The sequence below is a fragment of the Notolepis coatsorum genome, assembly GCF_963971535.1.
Source record: "Notolepis coatsorum genome assembly, contig: SCAFFOLD_265, whole genome shotgun sequence".
NCBI lineage: Eukaryota > Metazoa > Chordata > Actinopteri > Aulopiformes > Paralepididae > Notolepis > Notolepis coatsorum.
In genome coordinates, this window is record NW_028173094.1 from 258,704 (window position 1) to 277,818 (window position 19,115).

General features: G+C 46.1%; 1 protein-coding gene across 1 annotated transcript in view; it reads right to left on the minus strand.

The window, feature by feature from the left end:
- The window catches only part of LOC311247894 (acidic mammalian chitinase-like), a gene marked incomplete at both ends in the record, with an annotated part of 28,959 nt that extends 23,180 nt beyond the window's left edge, over nucleotides 1-5,779 (minus strand). The window contains one exon of the mRNA XM_084338870.1: nucleotides 5,703-5,779. Coding sequence (XP_084194996.1) covers nucleotides 5,703-5,779 — 77 coding nt within the window. The remainder of the gene's footprint in view (nucleotides 1-5,702) is intronic.
- Between the last annotated feature and the right edge of the window lie 13,336 nt (nucleotides 5,780-19,115).

Below are 19,115 nucleotides of genomic sequence, written 5' to 3' on the forward strand. Positions count from 1 at the left end.
CTCTGTCGTCTACTCTAAGCCATCCTAGGTTGTCAAAGTGGGCAGGGGTGAGGTGGGTTCTAGGAGTAAGGTCAAGCAGTAGTCTGACCAGTTTGTTTTGAGATGTTTGTAATTTTGTTTTTAGCGCCTTTGAGGTGCTTTGGTACCATGAGGTGCAAGCATAGTCGTAGTACCCTTGAATGAGTGCTCCTGCCAGAGTCTTCAGGGTATTCTTGTTTACCAGTGAGGAGATCCGGTACAAGAATCGAGTTCGTTGGTTGAATTTTTTTATTACATTGGATGCCATTTTGTCACAGGAAAGATTTGCCTCTAGGATGGAACCCAGGTAGGTAATATCTTCTTTCCTTGTGACAATATTATGAGAGGGGGGGGGGGGGGCGTGAATGAATGTTGATTAGAGCCTTGACGTAATAAGTGGTAGCTTTAGTTTATTTATAGTATATATATCTATGGTAGCTACAGCCTACAACAACGTACGTCAAGGCTCTAATCAACATTTATTCATTTTATCCCCCACGGCCACGCTCTCTCCCCCCTTCCCCTCACAAGCTCCATGTAACGCGGAAGTGCAGTAGTCTATTACAGTATGCGCATGCGTTGCGCCACCCTGTGTTACCTGTTACTTACCCTCCCCCTTCACCTAATCACGTCACCACCCATGGCCACACAAGGAATGGGTGAAAAGATAATTTTTTTTGTAATTTATTGGATAATTTGTGTACAGAAAATGAACACTGACACTGTAATGCATTGTAAACCCATATAACTCTCTATAATGCAGGACATGCTGTATATACTGTATGTATTATTACTGTATATATATATATATTATTTATATATCCACATCTCTGTCTGTACATACCGTACCTGCATTTAACCCTTTTTATATCTGTAGATACTATATATATATATATATATATATATATATATATATATATATATATATATATACAGTGCCGTCTGGGAGAAATGCGAGGCCCTGTGCGAGATTTAAACTCGAGCCCCCCCCCCACCTGAAGGTAAAAAAAAATAAAAAATTATAGAATACTTTTTTAAATTTTTTTTTGATCATTATTATTATTATTTTTTTATAGAGTCAACGTATTCTTAAATAATAGCACTGCCCAAGGCTGGGCATACAGTCAACATATTCTTAAATAATAGCGCTGCCCGAAGCTGGGCATATTGTTCTGAAGGGCCAGATTAACACTGAGAATCTACGTTTATTATTTTGTATAACTTGTATATTGTTTATATATATAAGCTATATACCTTTAAGCTTCCGTTTGAATCATAGTATTATTCGCTCGCCTCATTGGACACCGCCCTTGACATTGGCGGCGCCAGCAGTCGCGCCCCCCAGACAAGTTCAAAGACGTGTCCGGGCAAGTTCGGACATGCCCTTAGCCGGCGCATTGATTCCGGACAAGTAATTCGGTTGCGCTCTAGAAATCACTCTGAGTATATATATATTGTAGATGGCGCAAGCAGCAGTAACCTAGCCAGCAAGTGAAAGTGTGAACCTAATCTAATGTGCAGCTGTGTGTGAACTTAACGTAACGAGTATCAGAACACGAGGTGAAGTGTGAAGTAACCTAACAGCAGAACGAGTGGACATGTGAGCAGTGGAAGCCTACTCGCGGTGTATCGTTACGGATAGCTAGTAGCTACTTAGATACGACCCTAATATTGTAGAACCATTGTTGGTGTATTATAGTGACTTGTGTAAGCGAAGTAACGTGGAGAAGAGCATAGTTAAGACCATCAGCGTTTGGATCTAACTACCCCTGAAGACCATCATCGGGCTAGCTTCTAATGCAAACGAAGCTAGCTAGCTACCATCACTGCCATCGGGCTTTGGATTAAGAGCTATTAACCCTGCCATCGGGCACTTGGATTACAAGGACTGGATCCGTACGAGAACCCCTTTTCTTCAGTGACCGCAGGAGTATCCGACTATTCTTCAATTCCTCTGGAGCTTACCACTCCGTGGGGGAAATCATTGTCTTCAGCTATCCCCCTCACTTGCCCTGTATCGCCTTCTCACTTCATGCAGAGCTCCGGTCGAGTATTCTTAACCTAGGAATTATTCATTCCCCTTGACTTTGATACTCTGACATTCTACTATCATTTCACTATTAAAAGAGCAACGTACTAATTCAGTTGTATATTGATATTGCTATTAAAATACTGTAAACGTGATCTCTTTGTCCCCGTGCCGTCTATTGAGTGTCTGCCATATTTAACTAACTGTACTGTCTGGCAAGTAATAATATTTAGTAGTGGTTTAATCTAAACAATCTTTAATACAGTCCGGGTTTTGTAACCCCTCAGTTACAATTGGTCCTTCGAGCCGGAGGGTATCAGTAATAATAATCATATTAATAATAATATGGCCAGCGGCGGACACTCTCCAAACGGCTCTCCCACACTAGAGCGCCCTAGGCGCCAGCGTCAGCCCCCTCCCCACTTGGAGAGCTACGCTGTAGATCTACCTCCTAGCTTATCTAAAAGGACGTTAAGCATGGATAAAATTAGTAGCTTAAGTATGCCCAACCTTATCGACCTGTCAGCCCCACTGGTAGAGACCCAAGCTGGTTTAAGCGAAACTGACTTAGCTCACGGGGGGGACAAGCGGGACATGACTTGACTATGCCCATAGACCACCGCGCCCCCGAGATGGACCTCGGAGCGCAAGAAGATAAAGACCGCGCCCCCGAGGTGGACCTCGGAGCGCAAGAGGTTAAAGAATGCGCCCCCGAGATGGACCTCAGCGCGCACCGGAGAAAAGAGTACAGCGTCCCCTAGATGGACCTCGGAGCGCGGGAGAAGATAAAGTACAGCGCCCCCGAGATGGACCTCGGAGCGCGTAAAGAGACCAGGTCATCGCCAAGCCCTGCCAACTCCAGATCACCATCATCAGCGTCATCCCCAAGCGAGGCCGACCAGAGGCTAGCGCAAGTCCTGATCGCCACGCTGACAGCTTCAACTGAAAGAGACCGCCTCCAGGGTGAGCGTGACCGCCTCCAGGCGCAACGAGAGAGTGAGCGCGAACATCTCAGACTGGAAGAGAGTCGCCTCCAGGCTGACGCCGCGATGACCATCAGACTGGAAGAGAGGCGCCTCCAGGCTGAAGAAAACATGGAGCGAGACCGCGCCAATGCACAGCGTGACGCAGCCAATGCGCAACGCGAGGCACAGCGAGACCGTCTACAAGCACAAATGATGGAGCAAGCGCTCCAGAGAGTGACACCCCACTCCTCCACCCGGAGCTCCCGGAGATCATCACAACAAGGGTCGAGGGCACCTTCCCCTCCCCGACCAATCTACACGGGACCCAGCCTACGGGAAGAACCTGCTTACGTTGCAGAGAAGCTAACCAAGCGACTACAAAGCCTAGCGGAGGACGAGGGAGGACAGAAAGCCCACACGCATGAACCCATCTCAGACCAGGAGGAACAGTGCAGCCCTGATCTCAGCCCCGACACGCTGCGTTATGAACCCCCAACCCATCCCAGTGGGGAGTTTGAGCAACAGCCAGCACCAAGGAACAGTGCCTGGGGGCCCGGTCTCTGGTTCCCACCCAGCACGACCCAACGACCCCACGCACAGGGAGACTCGCCAAGGAGGCCCCTGCCTCTCCCCCTACGCGCATCAGTGTCACAGCCATCCATGGCCTCCTACATTGGGACACCCACATTCCCAGACTTCACAAGAGAAGACAGAGCGCAGTATACCGAACTGCGCATGTGCCTAGAGACAATTATGTCAGGAGTACAGGACGAGTCCTACAAGTATGCCATCCTCCTTAAGCACCTCAAGGTAACCAGAGCGCACAACATAGCGCTGGCATACTCCAACTCACAGACTCCCTATTCTGATGCCCTGGTGGCCCTCGACGCACGTTATGGACGTACATGGGACTATGTCATTCAGGAGATACGTGAGATTGAACGTCTCCCCCCAGCTAGAGACAACCGAGCCCTGGACGACCTATCCGTCAAGGTACAATCCCTGGTAGGGATGCTCGGATCCCAACGAGAGAAGGGGATGTACGAGTTGTACGCCAACTCCAACGTGGAGCGTATATTGGAGAAGCTCCCCCCATTCCGCCAAGAACGTTTCCGGCGGCAACGGAACTATCGTGACCCGAATGGCCCAGAAAAGACACTCCTGGACCTTGCTGACTTCCTAGCCAGGGAGGTTAGCAGCCTAAGAATAGACACCTTCGCATGGGGTGGCTCGAACATAAAAGAGGGACCGAGAAGGTTTAAAGACCAAAGCAGGCCCATCACCGTGATGCACCAGGCCGAGGCGGTGTCACGGCAGACGAGTCACAACCCCCACGCCAAGGAGAAATGGAAGGTTGCCTGTCAATATTGCGACAGTGAACACTGGCTGTCACAATGCGAAGCATTCAAGAAACTGACTACAGCCGAAGTAAGTCAGTGGCTTAAAGATAACCGCCGCTGCTTCCGCTGCGCGCGCGGCCACATGGCAGCAGAATGCCGCCTTAAGAAGAAGTGTGGCAAGTGTGACGGCGCCCACCTCGAAGTACTGCACGAGAGCAACAAGCGCCCACCAGGAGACCAAAGTAGGCCCATCACAGTGATGTACCAGGCCGAGTCGGTGTCACCACAGACGAGTCACAACTCCCCCGCCACAGAGGAATGGAATATTTATCCACAACATGAGAGTCACATACACCCCCCCCCCCCCCCCCAGAGGGGAATGGAATATTTACCCACCACAGAAGACCCATTGGCCCCCCCCCCTGGTGTACTTACTGCCGCAGCGGACACTGGAAGTCACAGTGCGACGCATACAAGAAACTGACCCCCGCCGAAATTGATCAGTGGAGTAAGACTAACACGCAGGACCACGCTTACTGCGATACACTGCGTGAGGCCCACAAGCGAAGATTAGCTCTACAAGGCAACTCACCAACAGAAGTGCTCCACATCGACCCCGCGAATAGTGGAAGCCCCAGAGTGCTCATCAAGGTAGTACGAGTACTCCTCAGCCACGGAGACAAGGTACTCAACACCTACGCCGTCCTCGACGACGGGTCGGAGAAGACACTCCTCCTCGCCTCCGCCGCGACCCAGTTGGACCTGCGGGGCCCAGAGGAGACGATGACCCTCCGTACCATTAGTCGAGACTTAAAGACAATAAAAGGTGAAAACGTCTCGTTCACCATTGCTGCGATCGACCACCCTGAGAAGCGATACAGCATCAGCACAGCGCTCATGAGCGACGACATAGGTTTGTCACGCTACGATTACCCCATCCCACAGCTGATGGAGAAGTACGACCACCTACGCCAACTGCCCATACTGCTCATCAGCGGAGCTACACCGACCCTACTCATTGGCTCCGACCACGCGGACCTCATTGTCCCAACCAAGGCGGCCCACATCGGACCCAAAGGATGCCCAGCCGCAGTTAAGACCCGACTGGGGTGGACGCTCCAGGGCCCCCTCTACGGACCTGCCAGCCAACCAACGTCCACCCGCTGCCTTTACACCAAGGTGAGCGACACAGACAACACTCTCTTACAGCCCGTTGAGAGGCTATGGACACTAGACGCGATGCCATTCAAGACCGAACGCAAGATGGTTCGGCCCAAAGAGGACAAATACGCCATCGCTCTACTAGATCAGAAGACTACGAGAGTCAAGGTCGACGGAGTGTTCAGATACGCAACCCCACTCTTGAAGCGGGCGAAGATGCCTGTGAGAGAACCGTGGGCCAAGGAGCAGGGCTGGGAAGACCCCATACCCGAGTACCTAGCTACCCCATGGAGAGAGTGGGAGGGTGAACTTGTATCACTCCGCGAGGTGGCCATCCCGCGGAGTCACTTCCCCCCTACTGTGTGACTGGAGAAGTGTCAGACAGACCTGCACGTCTTCAGCGACGCCTCAGAAGTGGCGTACGGAACAGTGGCCTACCTGAGAGCCCAAGAAGAAGGAGTTCTGAACTCCACGCCCCTCAGCTACGCTCCAAGCGACGTAGCTGACATCGAACCTATCACCCCAAACCACCTCTTGATGGGGCGGCCGGACCCGGCCCTTCCTCAGACGGTGTACAGACAGGACGAGAGGAACGGACGGAGGATGTGGAGACACAGCCAAGTACTGATCGACCAGTCTTGGGCCCGCTTTCTCCTACGCTACCTACCATCCCTTCCAGCCCGTCAGAAGTGGGTTAAAGACAGGGACAACCTGACAGTGAATACCGTCGTGATGATAATAGACCAGTCACTACCCCGAGCTCCGTGGCCGGCCGGCCGTGGGAGCAGAGTGATTACTGGTTCCGATGGGAAGGTCAGAGCGGCAGAAGTCATCGTCCAAGGGCGAACCTACACCAGACCTGTAGCTAAGTTGAAAGAGCTGCCGGAGATCCCAAAATCCCCTGACGACGACTATGACCCACTGACTTTGTAGATTGTTTCCAACTCCCCATAGCGCATTATGGAGAAGTTGACTTGACTTTAATATTAATCTGTGCCCATTTATTTACTAATTAGGTGCGGACTAATTAGGAGGCGGCTGTTCTGAAGGGCCAGATTAACACTGAGAATCTACGTTTATTATTTTGTATAACTTGTATATTGTTTATATATATAAGCTATATACCTTTAAGCTTCCGTTTGAATCATAGTATTATTCGCTCGCCTCATTGGACACCGCCCTTGACATTGGCGGCGCCAGCAGTCGCGCCCCCCAGACAAGTTCAAAGACGTGTCCGGGCAAGTTCGGACATGCCCTTAGCCGGCGCATTGATTCCGGACAAGTAATTCGGTTGCGCTCTAGAAATCACTCTGAGTATATATATTGTAGATGGCGCAAGCAGCAGTAACCTAGCCAGCAAGTGAAAGTGTGAACCTAATCTAATGTGCAGCTGTGTGTGAACTTAACGTAACGAGTATCAGAACACGAGGTGAAGTGTGAAGTAACCTAACAGCAGAACGAGTGGACATGTGAGCAGTGGAAGCCTACCCGCGGTGTATCGTTACGGATAGCTAGTAGCTACTTAGATACGACCCTAATATTGTAGAACCATTGTTGGTGTATTATAGTGACTTGTGTAAGCGAAGTAACGTGGAGAAGAGCATAGTTAAGACCATCGGCGTTTGGATCTAACTACCCCTGAAGACCATCATCGGGCTAGCTTCTAATGCAAACGAAGCTAGCTAGCTACCATCACTGCCATCAGGCTTTGGATTAAGAGCTATTAACCCTGCCATCGGGCACTTGGATTACAAGGACTGGATCCGTACGAGAACCCCTTTTCTTCAGTGACCGCAGGAGTATCCGACTATTCTTCAATTCCTCTGGAGCTTACCACTCCGTGGGGGAAATCATTGTCTCCAGCTATCCCCCTCGCTTGCCCTGTATCGCCTTCTCACTCCATGCAGAGCTCCGGTCGAGTATTCTTTTTTTTTTGAACTTTCTTTTATTTTGTGTCATAATGAACATCACATTGCAATAATCATACAGTATAATATACTTGATTCACATATTCAATGACATTTGTTACTCAGGCTCTTCCCTCTTATTCAATTTGTTTTCAAAGTATTCAGCATAATCAAAATAAGCTGTATAATCCGAGTACGCCTCTTAAACAACCCAGTGGGGAGGGATTTTTACAATTTTTTTTTTGATTTTTTGTAGGATAAGAAACGAAAAAATAAATAGAAAAATAAATTTAGCAAAAGAAAAAAAAAAGAAAAAAGAACAACAAAAAAAGAAAAAAAGAGAGAGAGGGCGTCAGACTCATGCTAGTGTATCTCCAGGTACAAGGTTACATGTGACCATCTCTGCATAAACATATCTTTTTTCAGTTGCAATTGTGCAGTCATTTCTTCCATTGTATACATCTGTCTCAGTCTCTTGGTCCATTGTTTGATTGACGGTGGTTGATTTTGTAGCCATGCCATAGTTATCATTTTCCTTGCTATTAACAGTATCACTCTCAAGATGTATAACGTATCTCCATAGTATGTGCCTTTCGGTATACATCCCAAGATATAGTACGATGGATTCAGAGGTAAGTCAAGATCTAGAATGGTTTTAATCTCATTTTTGATATTCACCCAAAATGTCTGCACCCTTGGACAGTCCCAGAAAATATGTGTATGATCTCCGATCAATCCACATCCTCTCCAACATAGTGGTGAGGACCCACCAGCAAATCCGGAGAGAACTTGAGGAGTCCTAAAGTACCTGACCTTGACCTTCCAGTCAAACTCCTTCCACATTGGACTATTTGTGATTTTATGATTGCTTGAATGGCTGTCCTCCCATTCTTCATTTTCTATGATCACATTAGCTTCCAACTCCCATTTTTCTTTAATATAGGTGGTGTCTCCTGGATCGTCTAGTTGTAACATGTTGTAAATATTGGATATCTGCTTTCTTTCCATCAAGTTTTTTTCTATTGTGTTAATAAAGTACCGCTCCACATTTGTTGGTGGTCTCTTAATTGCTTCCCACTCACTGTGAGTCATTACATAGTGTCTTATTTGAAAGTATCTAAACATGTCTTTCGAAGGTAGATCAAAACATTGCTGTAGCTGTGCAAACGATTTAAAACAGTCTCCTTCCATTAATTGATTGATAGTAACCAGGCCCAAATCCGCCCATTTTTTAAAACCCCCATCCTCCATAGCTGGTCGGAATTCTGTATTGTCTGCTATTGGCATGGCCCTAGATATTGATCGTGGACCTCCCCCCTTTTTCCTTACACTTTCCCATACCTTTAATGTATTTGTAATCCATTTGTTACCAATCTTAATTTTTTTCCAGTATGCTTTCCCCAGGAATATTATGGATCTGAGAGGGGTCTTTGGAATTGAGTTTTGCTCAATCTGTACCCATCCTGAATCTAGGTCCTTTTGTATCCAATGCACAAGTATGCGTAATTGAGCTGCCCAGTAGTAGTTTCTTAGGTTTGGTAGACCAAGACCACCCTTGTTCTTTGGCAAACATAGGTTTTTTCCTCTGCCAGATAAATTTGGATAGGAGTTTATCTAACATTTTAAAGGTAGTGGCAGGTATTGGTATAGGTAGAGACTGGAAGAGAAAAATAAGTCTAGGTAGCACATTCATTCGAATTGATTCTATTCTTCCCACTAGGGAGAGAGGTAAAATGTCCCATCTGGCCATGTCTGATTTGATTTGTACAATCAACTTTTCGTAGTTTGCTTGATATAACTGATTGCTGCTGGGAGTCAAAATGATTCCTAAATACCTGAATCCGTCTCTAGCCCAATGGAAGGGTGCTATACTATTCAGATGTGTTGGCCATGTTCCCACTATCATCATGGCTTCTGATTTGGTCTCATTTATCTTATAACCCGACAGTTCGCCGTAATTTCTTAAATCCATCATTATGTTTGGAATTGATTCTAACGGGTTTTTGATATAAAGTAAAATGTCATCAGCAAATAGCGAGATCTTGTGTGTAATGCCTTTTTGGTCATCTATTCCCTGTATCTGAGGGTTTGATCTAATCATCTCCGCTAGTGGCTCTATGCCAATCGCGAATAGTAACGGAGACAAAACGTCTCCTTGGCGTGTCCCTCTCTGTATCTCAAAGAAGTGAGAGCAGTGACCATTCACCCTTACTCTAGACTTAGGATTTTTATATAAACATTTTATCCAATCTATAAATGTGTTATTGAATCCCATACCTTTCAATGTTAGTTCAAGGTACAGCCAATCAACTCTATCAAATGCCTTCTCGGCATCTAAGCCGAGAAGCATTGATGGTTCTTTTCGAGATCCAGCCACTGTTTGCAGATTTAAAGTTCTTCTGATGTTGTTAGCACCCTGTCGACCAGTGATAAAGCCAGTCTGGTCTGGGTGTATCAGTTTTATTATATGTTTCTGTATTCTTTTTTTAAGTATAGATGTCAATATCTTGAAATCGTTGCAAAGGAGACTTATGGGCCTATAGGAACTACATCTTGTGGGGTCTTTACCTTCTTTATGTATTACCGAGACAATAGCTTCTGACCAGCTTCCTGGTGGATCTCTCTCAGATAGGGCATAGTTATAAACTACACTTAATACTGGTGTTAATTGTTCAGTGAAATGTTTATAAAATTCATTTGAAAACCCATCTGTACCTGGTGATTTATTGTTCTTAAGCATCTGAATAGTTTCCCCTATCTCCTTCTCCGTAATAGGGGAGGTTAGCTCATCCGCCTCATCTGGGGATAGTTTAGAAAGTTTAAGGTTATCTAAGAAGTTGTTGATTTTTTCTTTCTTGTTTTCCAATTGCTGTGCTTTGTAGAGGTCGGTATAGTAATCTGCAAATGCATTAGCAATTTCTTGCGTTTGCATTACTTCCATGTGTGTGCTGGGGTGTTTAATCTTTGGAACTATCCGACTTGACTGTATTTTGTGGAGCTGGAATGACAGTAGCTTGCTTGCCCTATTTCCCATCTCATAGTAATTCCTACCAGCAAATCTAAGGGCTCCTTCCGCTTTGTATGTCAACAGGTCATCTAGTTTTTGTTTGCAGGTTAGTAGAGCTTTTAAATCTTCCTCATCTCTGTTCAGTTTATGTTTCCTTTCTAGTATTTTTAACTCATTTTCTAGGTTCTGTTGTTTTTCATTTCGCTGTTTCTTTAGTGCACTTGAAATTGAGATAATTTTACCTCTCATTACAGCCTTTGCCGCGTCCCATAAAATTGATGGTGAGACATCCCCCTTATTGTTGAGATCAAAATAACTCTTCAGTTCTTCACTTATCCTCTCCCGTGTGTGAGAGTCAGACAGCATGGATACATTGAGCCTCCAATATTTAAAGATTTTATTGGTACTGAGGTTAAGTTGAAGAGTTAGAGGTCCATGATCTGAGATGGTCGCTGGTTCAATGATACATGATTCAACTTTGTCAATATCTTGCTTGGAAATACAGAAGTAATCTATCCGAGAGTAGCTACCATGGACCCCAGACCTAAAGGTAAAGTCTTTCTGCCTAGGATGGTGGAAACGCCATGCATCTATAAGTCCAAATTCTTTTATCATTGCATTCAGTGATCTAGATTTTTTTGAAATGGGTCCACAATCTACAGGCAGTTTGTCTACTTTTGGATTTAGTACACAGTTGAAATCACCGGCCATAAGGATAATTCCTTTGGCGTTACCAGCCAAAAGTGAGGCTATACCTTTAAAGAAATTGGGGCAGTCTTCATTTGGTGCATATATATTTAGAAAGGTTATGATTGATCCTCCTATTGACCCCAGGACCATAACATATCTGCCCTGGTCATCTGCAATTTCCTTTTCTTTGGTGAAGTATACTGATTTGTTAAATAGAATAGCCACTCCTCTCTTTTTCCCTGTTTGACAGGACGCACTATACACCTGGCCCACCCATTCTCTCTTCAGTTTCTGGTGTTCGTTCATTGATAAGTGCGTTTCTTGAATGAATGCTATAGAGCACTGCATTTTCTTAAGTTGTCCAAAAAGTTTTTTCCTCTTTATTGGGTTGTTAAGACCATTTATATTGTAGCTAATACATTTAAGGCTTGTCATAATGTCATTGTATTTCGTATGTACAACATAGATCTATCTTCCATAGTATATGAGCTTGAGGCATTTGTCAAAGAGTATACAACATAAAAAACAAAACAAAATGGTCCCCTATTCACTTGTAAGGGAAAACCTAGGGCTTCCAATTTTCCAGTAAGCTGTCTTACATAAATCACAAATGAAATAATCTCCCGATGTTCTAGAGAGGTGTAGCTTTCTCTCTCAGGGAGCATATTGCACTAAGTGCAGAGAAGTTAACCACGAACGTATAGGGTTAACCTTTGCCTGATAACACAGGCTAAGTGTGATCCGTCTATGGCTCAGTCTCTGGCCTCAGAACCACATATAAATTAAAGTAGATTTGATATATTTAAATTTTCCCAACAGGTAATTAATACTCAGGGTAAATGATAATCATATTAGTCAGCAGCATGTCCATTATTTCTTGTGTTTTACACTTATTGTAAACATTTCGTTAGTCTACTATTACTATATCTAACTGGTTTACTCATCTTTATCGTCCATGAATGATCTTAGGTCTGCGGCAGATAGTGACGTCATGGCTCCTTTCGTTCGCTGCTCTCGCCCTCTTCTTTGTGTTCGCCACCTGTCCCTTGTCAGTTCTCTTTGTAGTTGCTCTCTTTCGTCGATTTGGACATGAATTCCCAGTTCTTTTAGTGTGGGAATTGCATCCACCAGCGAGTCAAACACCTTCGTTCCCGATTCTGTTGTCATCCTGAGTCGTGCCGGGTATGGGCAATTAGCGCGTATCCCTTTTTCCTTCAGCTGTTTGATGACGTGACGCACCTGACCCCTCTTCTTTTGCAGGTCTGGGGAGTAATCGTGATCAAAATAGATCCTTTTCCCTTGAAGTGTGACGGATTGTCCCCATGCGAGCTGTAACACCTGTTCTTTGATATTGAAATCTAGAAAGCGCACAATGATAGAGCGCGGGGGGGGCGCTAGAATCTTTCGGTTTGGCCGTCAGTGATCTGTGCGCTCTTTCTATCTTAATCTCAGACTCAAGTTCAGGTGTTATTTTCAGGGATGTTGTCAATAGCTGCTTCACAAACTCTTTAGTATCCTTGTCCTCGCTATCTTCAGGGACTTGGTAGATCCGGATATTGTTGCGTCTGAGTCTATTTTGCAAGTCTTCACAGGTTGCAGTAATTTCTGCATCTCTTTTTACAAGGTATTTGAGCGCCCTCTGGTGTCTCATTCCACTATCATCCAGTTTCGTGATTTCTTTTTCAATTACCGTAATTCTACCTTCTGTTTTGTCAATCCATTCAGTTACTTGCGACATAGATGTTTCAAGTTTGCTCACTGAAGACTGAGTGGCATTGTGTGCTTCTTTATTCTCTCTCCTTAGATCTTTTAATTCTTTTAGAATCGCGGATTCCTCTCTCTCTGTTTCCTCGTCAGTGTCGGAAGAGCTGGTTTGAGGAGCCTGTTCATCTGTGACATCTTTCTCATTTCCAGAGTCGGTTTTGGTATTTCTTTTAGCCTTTCGTTTCTTCGGGCTCATCTTTAGACTTCTTACCGTCTCACTCGTTAAATGTTGCTGACAATATCTGTTTGTTGGGTCGTTTATCTCTGGGGTTCTGAGGAACTCGAGATTCAAGCTGCTACCCGGACATCACACAACCGGAAGTCCGGTCGAGTATTCTTAACCTAGGAATTATTCATTCCCCTTGACTTTGATACTCTGACATTCTACTATCATTTCACTATTAAAAGAGCAACGTACTAATTCAGTTGTATATTGATATTGCTATTAAAATACTGTAAACGTGATCTCTTTGTCCCCGTGCCGTCTATTGAGTGTCTGCCATATTTAACTAACTGTACTGTCTGGCAAGTAATAATATTTAGTAGTGGTTTAATCTAAACAATCTTTAATACAGTCCGGGTTTTGTAACCCCTCAGTTACACATATGATACAGTCAACGTATTCTTAAATAATAGCGCTGCCCGAGGCTTAGTGGCAATGCACCTGTACAATCGTACACCTTGCAGTAACAGGGAAAATGCATAAAACACCCCTGGAATCTGATAAACAAGCTTAAAGCCAGGTTAATTTTTCAAGCACGATATGCAGATTTGCAGTTTTGCCTTATTTGAATCAAACTCAACGTTTATTTGTTTTTTAATATTTATTTATTTTGCGAGGCCCCCCTTCTCGCGAGGCCCTGTGCGACCGCACTGCTCACACGCCCCTAGCGGAGGCCCTGTATATATATATATATAATGTAACAGAGTTGATTGTGATTCCTCTTGTCAAGGTAATTAAGATCCAATAGAATGGCGTTTAATTGTTCTATGGATTCTTATTGGTTGGTGGGCGTTTCCTTGTGAGCTACCATGCAAGTGTCCACGCAGAGCGGTATCACCGCTTCGCGCTATGAACAGTCACTAGCGCAATGTTGCACATTCGCCACAAGGTGGCAGCATTGGATCATTTATCAGATTGGAAACTAGTTTGAGTTTTCGCTCTGGTAGCAGAGCGCAGTACCGCACTTACGCCACACGGTGGCAATGTTGATTTATTTATCAGAACGAACACATCATTGTTGTGAATTGAGTTGAGCACTCCAGTTGTAGGTGCTGTACTGTGGTTTTTGGTAACTCCTAATACACTTATACACTTGGGTGGTTTCTGAAATATAAAAGTTTTTTTGGTATTATAATGGAATTTTTACATAACATTCTGTGTTTTCTTTTAATGATAGTGTGATCAGCTTGCTGATTTTAATTTTTCCCCTTTTCTTTCAATGATGGTATGGTGTCTTTCAAGATAGGTTGACTATTTGGCGGACAAGAGTACTGGTAAAGTATATATATTTTTTTACAGTATACAGTTTTACCCTGGATACCTTGGCCTGATGGAGGGTGTTAAATATTCTGCAGGTGGGAGGGGTGCATTGATGTACACTCCGATACCATCAGTTGGGAGGGGTAGCACCAGATTTCAGCATTCACCTCTCACATCTACACGTATGCCTGATCTTGAAAAGTTATCAGACGCCAATGATACTTAGCATGTTATATTTTTCCAAAACATTACAGTGATGAAATGAAATTGGTTTCCTATCAAATATCATTCTGGTGAGGCACAGAGTACCATCTGGGAGTAGTCTTATTGGGCCTGGATTTATTTTCCAAGAGGACAATGACCCTAAACATTCTTCTAACTATTGCCGGAACTACCTGGAACAGAAGGAATCTGTTGGAACATTGAAAATGACGGACTGGCCCCCTCAAAGTCTGGACCTCAACCCCATCGAGCAAATCTGGGGCGAGTTGGACAATAAACTGCACAGATCTATTGTACATTCAAAGGAAAGCCTTTGGTTTGAGTTGCAGAAGGCATGGGATAACATTAGTGTTGAAGTTCTCAGGAAATACATTGACACTATGTGTGAGGATTCGCCTGTTTCCCTGGACCTTTTTTCCCTGTCCTCTCCTCACCAGCCCCCACCTTTGGACATTCCCTGTCTACTCTCCTTCACCAGCCCCCACCCTTGCGAGAATTTTCCCTGTCTACTCTCCTTCACCAGCCCCCACCCTTGGACGTTCTTGTTCCTCTACCTTCACGCACCTGTTGGGAGTTTGCAATCTGCTCGGGAGAGTACTTAGGTTGCAGGCTCCCCTCCAGTCCTTGTCGGGTCGTTCTGTGTTCATGGAGTTCTGTGTGCTGGTCTGTATTCTGTACGTTACCATCACCTGCCGCGTCTCCGGCGTGAGACGACGTGCCAGCCATCACCCCCTATTTCTACGGGAGGATGGCATCTCTTCGTGATCCTCGTTCCTGGGGTGAGGCTCGCCGTCGCTCCCTATTATTCCACGGGAGGACGGCGTGTGCTCATCCCGTTCCCCTCGGACCCCGGCTCGTCATCGCTCCCTATTTCCACGGGAGGATGGCGGGTGCTCATCCCGTTCCCCTCGGACCCCGGCTCGTCATCGCTCCCTATTTCCACGGGAGGATGGCGGGTGCTCATCCCGTTCCCCTCGGACCCCGGCTCGTCATCGCTCCCTATTTCCACGGGAGGATGGCGTGTTCTCGCCCCGGTCCCCTGGGACCCCCTGTGTTCTGCGCTGCCCGTCTGCAGCATCCGAGGAGGAGGAGGAGGATTCCGCTAAGAGCAGCAGAGCCCTACTCTGTGTAGGGACGAAGAGGATCTCCGTGCCAGGCCTCCGCCGTCGGGCCCCTGTCCCCGTGCCAGGCCTCCGCCGTCGGGCCCCTGTCCCCGTGCCAGGCCTCCGCCGTCGGGCCCCTGTCCCCGTGCCCGGACTCCGCCGTCGGAACCCTGTCCTCATCCCTGTAAGCAGCTCTGGCCCTCGCCCTGTCCAAGGCCTTAACCCTGTTCTCTGTCCCTGTCTCCAGCCCGCCTCTCCGGGCCTCTGTCCCTGTCCCCCTCTCCAGTGCCCCTGATCCTGGCCCTGACACTTAGCCCTGGTCCTTAGCCCTGGCCCTTAGCCTTAGTCCCTTAGCCTGTTCGCCTCTTAAAGGCACAGTGCCGCATTTTCCATATTTCCTTGACTCTAGTGTTTTTGTGTTTTCCCTTAAAGGGACTGTGCCGCTTTTTGTTCTATAATAAATATTTGCCCTGTTTTGGCTTACTCTCATACCTGTCTTGTGTTGTGCGATTGGGGTCGGTTACAAACCATAACACTATGCAAGAGAGTGTGTGCTGCTGTTTTTTTTTTTTCATTTCAACCTTTATTTAAAATCGTAAGCATCTGAGGTTTCCCTCATTTACAGAAACGACGATTGTACAGTACATAATAAAAACAATATTCACAGAAATTTAAACACCAGAGTAAAACAAATTAAAAACGTTTAAAAATAATTTAAAAATATCAACTAAAACAGTTACAGGTAGTCACACAATGGTCTGAAATCATACATTTAAACATTCCAAGGGAAGGGAGAACCTCCAATTTTAGCGTGAGTTGAAGGACATTCCATGAGTTAGAGGCATCAAAGGAAAAGGCTGACTTCCCTAGCTCAGAACAAATCTGAGGAACCCTAAGAACCATCCAGTCATTCGATCGAGTTGAATAGGTTCCAATATTCCAATTTAACAGTGAGGAGATATAAACAGGTTGTTTACCAATAAGGGCTTTAAAAATAAATAAATACCAGTGTTTTTGCTGCAAAAGGTGGACACACCTAATATTATATTTAAAAGTGGATAAAACAGTAGGACTTACTTAATCTGATTATGTGTTGTGCTCAGAGCAACCATCTGCATTTTTTTTTTTTTTTTTTAACTTCATTTTTTAGCGTTTATCGCTTTTTCTGGTCAAGCATGACCGACAGAAACAGGTTGAATGGGATATAGATCAGGGGAAAACACTCTGAGAAAATACGGCGTGTCCGGGAGTCGAACTCGTGTACCCCAGATCCGTGACGCGCACGGTTGTCCCCGACGCCGAAATGGCGCCGAGATACGCGGTGAGCTACTGGAGCTCCCCATCCATCTGCATGTTTCATGAACATTAGGAAATTAAATCATGTTTCGGAGGCAAGAAAGGGTCAGATCCATCAGATGTTCTAATAATTTTGGCCACCACTGTATATACAGGAGTATTATTGTACATGCTATCATACAGAGTTATATGGGTTATATGCAGGTGTATAAGTAGGTATATAGAAATGATTATATGCAGGTATATTCAGAGAGATATATAAATATTTACTGCATATTTCAGTCCCAACCTCAAAACCAGCTGATTTCTGTCATAATCACAGCGAGAGCCTTCTTCACCCCTCCTCCTCCTTCCTCACCATCACGGCGGAAGCTTCCCTCACCCCTCATCCTCTCACACCCTTATATGGGCAGCATCCGTTCCCCGGATTCCCACACTGCCAGTACATCAATCAACACGGCTGTGACGGATTCCCCCATCAGCGAGAGGATACTTCATCCCGCAGATCCTGCTCTACCCTCGTTGGAGTGTTAAACTAGCTTCCTAGGTACGACGACAAACCCTAGCCTTGCAACTCTGTCCTTGTTGTTATACCTTGTCCTAACCCATATGCCCAGGACCTCCGCTCCAGTACACCTCCTACCTGGACGTCCCGTGCTGCACAAGGAGTGCTCCTGCTCTCGCCTATTACCCCTTCACGTACCTATTGCCCCGTGCTGCACAAGGAGTGCACCTGCTCTCACCTACTGTACATTCCTCTGTCTGTTGCCCCGTGCTGCACAAGGAGTGCTCCTGCTCTCACCGATAATACATTCCTGTACCTGTTGCACATTTCTGCATACTCTGTAAACCTGTCTGCTTGGGGAATAACATTAAACCACTCTAAAACGCTCCATTCTCTCTCCTCCTGTGTTCTGCTATTGGGCTCCGCCAAACCCCATCCTAACAATTTCACCCTGAACTTGTGTTTCCTTTAACCTTTTCGCTACCACACTACAGAAGGTTAACCCTTTAAGTGTGATATTAAAGGGTTAACCTTCTGTATTGTCGCAGTGAAAGGGTTAACCAACACTAGAGACCTGTATCTTATTTTCCATGTATCTCAGAATCTCTCGTGCTTCCTCAGTGAGTTGAGGCCAGTAATGTGATATTTCACCAGAAGGGGGAGCTGTTTACCTACAATTGGATTGACCTGACCAAAGATCTCTGACTTGACATACATCTTAAACTAGCTGGACTCTGTGGTTAAGAGATGATGCAGCATCTTAAACTAGCTGGACCCAGTAAGTGTCGTGTAAACATGACTAGCGTGTTGATAGAGTCTTCAAAGTCTACAGGACATATTGTATCAGAACGCTTTAACATGAATCCTAAAGCATTAACCCCCACTCCCCCAAGCCAATTACAGAGGCCCTCTTCTAATGGTGGGTCGTTAGTGAGAATGACAGGCCATGGGGCAGTAGGGGGGCAGACTGCTGTCATTAGGCTGAAACAGCGTGGTGGAGGTGTATGTGGTTGTTAGAGGCTACAGCTTATTGCTGTGGGACCGGCTCCAGGGAATATACTGCTCCTACAGACCACAGCTGTCACCTAAGTACTGCTTTACTGGCTCTTTCCCACACGCTCTCTATCCCCCCCCCTCTCTCTCTCTCTCTCTCTCTCTCTCTCTCTCTCCCTGTATCTCTCTCCTCTCTCTCTCCTCTCTCTCTCCCTGTCTCTCTCTCCCCCTGTCTCTCTCTCCTCTCTCTCCCTGTCTCTCTCTCCTCTCTCTCCCCCTCTCTCTCTCCCCCCCTCTCTCTCTCCCTGCCCTCCTCTCTCTCTCTCTCTCTCTCTCTCTCTCTCTCTCTCTCTCTCTCTCTCTCTCTCTCTCTCTCTCTCTCTCTCTCTCTCTCTCTCTCTCTCTATCCCCCCCCTCTCTCTCTCTCTCTCTCTCTCTCTCTCTCTCTCTATCTCTCCTATCTCTCTCTCCTCTCTCTCTCCCTGTATCTCTCTCCTCTCTCTCTCCCTGTCTCTCTCTCCCCCTGTCTCTCTCTCCTCTCTCTCCCCCTCTCTCTCTCCCCCCCTCTCTCTCTCCCTGCCCTCCTCTCTCTCTCTCTCTCTCTCTCTCTCTCTCTCTCTCTCTCTCTCTCT